The sequence below is a fragment of the Pteropus vampyrus genome, unplaced genomic scaffold, assembly GCF_000151845.1.
Source record: "Pteropus vampyrus isolate Shadow unplaced genomic scaffold, Pvam_2.0 Scaffold375, whole genome shotgun sequence".
Classification (NCBI taxonomy): domain Eukaryota; kingdom Metazoa; phylum Chordata; class Mammalia; order Chiroptera; family Pteropodidae; genus Pteropus; species Pteropus vampyrus.
Genome location: NW_011889156.1, coordinates 630,941 through 633,761, shown reverse-complemented (window position 1 = coordinate 633,761; position 2,821 = coordinate 630,941). Strand labels below are relative to the sequence as shown.

At 68.8% G+C, this 2,821-nt stretch overlaps 1 protein-coding gene across 3 annotated transcripts in view; it reads right to left on the bottom strand.

The window, feature by feature from the left end:
- The window catches only part of NTPCR (nucleoside-triphosphatase, cancer-related), an 18,116-nt gene that overhangs the window by 1,668 nt on the left and 13,627 nt on the right, over window positions 1–2,821 (bottom strand). For 2 of the 3 annotated variants that reach the window (XM_023523052.1, XM_011379764.2), the window contains exon 4: window positions 2,257–2,466. The exons of the other annotated variant lie outside the window; for it this stretch is intronic. In XM_023523052.1, the coding sequence (XP_023378820.1) occupies window positions 2,257–2,466 (210 nt within the window). The remainder of the gene's footprint in view (window positions 1–2,256; window positions 2,467–2,821) is intronic. 3 annotated transcript variants of the gene reach the window in all.

The following is a 2,821-nucleotide window of genomic DNA, read 5'->3' as shown; positions in this document are numbered from 1 at the left end:
GCCTGCCAGGCGGGCCCACGGGGAGCAGCCCGCGCACTGGCCTGTCACACCCAGAGTTCCGATGTGCCCGAGGCCGTTCATCCACTCGTCTCCCCGTGTGCGGCCAGGAGCCCCGGTGTCGGGGTGCTCACATCTGCAGGACGGGGAAGCCGAGGTCCCGGAGCCGGTGGGGGACGCAGTGCCCAAGGACTCGGGGCCCCTAGAGCGCCTGCTCTGCACCCGGCACCGTCACGGCAGTAAGTTTACTCCGTGTCTCCCGGTGAAGCTTCTGATCCTGTCCTTCGCAACCCCATGTGTCCCGACGACACGGCAGAAGCAGGAGACACGGCGGCCTCCCCGTCACCAGCGCTTCCTGTCTGGCCCCACGGCCTTCGCCCATTCACCGCTGAGGGCGCCAGCCGGACAGGGCGGCGCCTCGGATAAGGACCTGGCCTCATGGAGCTTACAGACCAGAACCCAGGGGCCGGCCCGAGTGGCGAAGGACCCACGAGGTGAGGGGCATGCGGGGGCGGGGCCGGGGGTCGGGCAGGCTCCACAGACAGTTGCCGCGGGTGGCAATGTCGGAGGGCACCCACTCAGGTGAACCTGAGCGAGAAACCACGGTGAGGGGAAGTGTGTGCATCTGGAGACCGGCCCTCCGCCAAGGGGCCAGCGTCCCTGAGGACCCGCGTCCTGAGGAGTCAGCTGAGCAGGACGCCCAGGCGACACCCGGACGGCAGTGTCCCTGCCGGCGGCTCGGGGGCAGCCGAGGCAGTCTGTGTTGACGTTGGTCCGCATGCGGATGACACGCAGAGGCGGCCCGGCCCCGGGCTTGACGCCTGCCGTTTCGCAGCCCTCAGCCTGGCAGCCATCTGACCTGACGGCCATCGTCATTCACTGCCTTTCGCTGCTCACGGCCTCCCTCTCCACGGAAATGCCGGAATCACAACCAAGGACTAACTCGGAGGCCAGGGAAAGGGACAGGTAGAGACAGCAGCATAAAACCCTGAAGGCAGGTGCCCCGTGGACGTCGTGAGGACGTGACCCTGTGCGCCAGCTCCCGAGAGACCGTCCGGGCCGCGCCCCCACCTCCGGCCCCAGCTGCCACGGCACCCTCGTTTCCTGTCCTTTAGAGACACCAGAGTTTGCCTGATTGTTTGATGCATTTCTCTTCTCTGGCTCCTGTCCCAGAGTGTCAGCTCCACGAGGACAAGGGCCTGGTCGGCACGGTTCGCCTCCAGGATGGGCGACGGTGCCCAGCCCGGGGCAGACCCGCCATCAGCGTTTACAGGAGGGAGGGGCGGCCCTCCCAGGTCTGACTGCTCCGACCCCACAGCCGTTCACTGCACTGCAAGCCGCCAGGACTCTCCGGTGACGTCACGTGGCTGTCCCACAGGGCCCGCTGGCCGTGGTGCCGTTGTAAGTGGTGGTGTGCGGCGTGCGTCGCCCTGGGCGGCAGGGGCTCCGTCTGCACCTGGAAGTGGCTGCCAGGCCGACGTGAGCACTGGACACCCGCAGGGCCAGCGGGCTTTTAAGCCGCGGGCGGGGAGACGGGCGCGGGCAGAGCTCGGCCAGGAACGGGGCGGGAATGGGGCTGTCCCGGACACGTACGAAGCAAGGCGGGCAGGGCAGCGCAGGACCCGGCGGACGGGGACACAGAGACCTCGAGGAAGGCAAAGGCGAGTGCTCGGGCCCAGCGCCGGCGGTCCCGGCAGCCCCTCGCCCCTGGCTCGGACACGGCCCCTGGCACATGACGGTACTGCCCGTCCCTCACCGCTGCCACGAGGCCCGAGGGCCACCCGAGAGCTCGCTAGGGGTCTCACGGCGGGGCCCGCATGCCTCGCTCTGCGGGCGAGGCTCCACAGCCGTGCTGTCCATGTGGCTACGGGGTGACTGAGATGTGGCCGGTGTGGCTGAGGGACTGAGCTTTTGTTCTCTGTGGCCGTGAGGAGCCATGGCGGCTGCTGGCCAGCGCCCGCCCCCGTCGGGCCCCACGGTGGCGACCGCTTCTTCTCCCTGAGGCGGGCCGGTCCCAACGGGAAGCCTCTACCGGGAGCCGGCGCCTGCGTGCCTCTGTGCCCCAACCTGGCCGCACCCGGGTAGGGCAGCGACACAGCCCGGCAGCTCCCCCGCAGGCCTGTGCTGCCCAGGAGGGGGACACGTCACGTTCCACAGTCCTAGGAAGTGAGACCCAGCTACCCTCCCTCTTGCAGGAGGGAAAGCCACAAAGCCACAAAGCCACCGCGGTGCAGGCGGCGCGGGGGACGCTGCACTCACGGTGAACACCGTCACGTCACTCCTCCTGCGGACCTCTTCCACCAGGGCCAGCGGCTTCCCCCGGGGGACCGGGATGGTGCCAAGGACCACGGCCCCCGGCGTGGACAGCACCTGACGAACGGCCTGGATGAATGGCTGGCTGAACAGCTCCATTTTCCCGATCTCGTCGATGACACACACTCTCTGCCCCGGGCCACCGCCGGAACCTGCCTGAGGATGACAAAGACAAACCGGGACACCAAGGTCACATGAAGCAAGGGGCCCAGGGGTCCTGCTCCCCAGTCCCTCGCCGGCCGGCAGTCTCAGCAGGGAGTCATCTACGCCTCAGACAGCGGCCCCGTCACAGTCCACACAGGACAACGGCCTGCCGCCTGCCCCTCCCAGGAAACGCAGCTCCCTGAGCCACCTGTCGCCCTGGCGACGGGACTCGTCTGGGACGGTCCCAGCCTCCACTAGGCTTCTGTGTACGGCCACGGGTAGCGAGCAGGGCCTGGCGCCGCAGGTCCGGGAGGAGACGGCCGGCTGCCTTATCGACGCCGGCCTCCTCTCGGGCTTCGAGGCAACG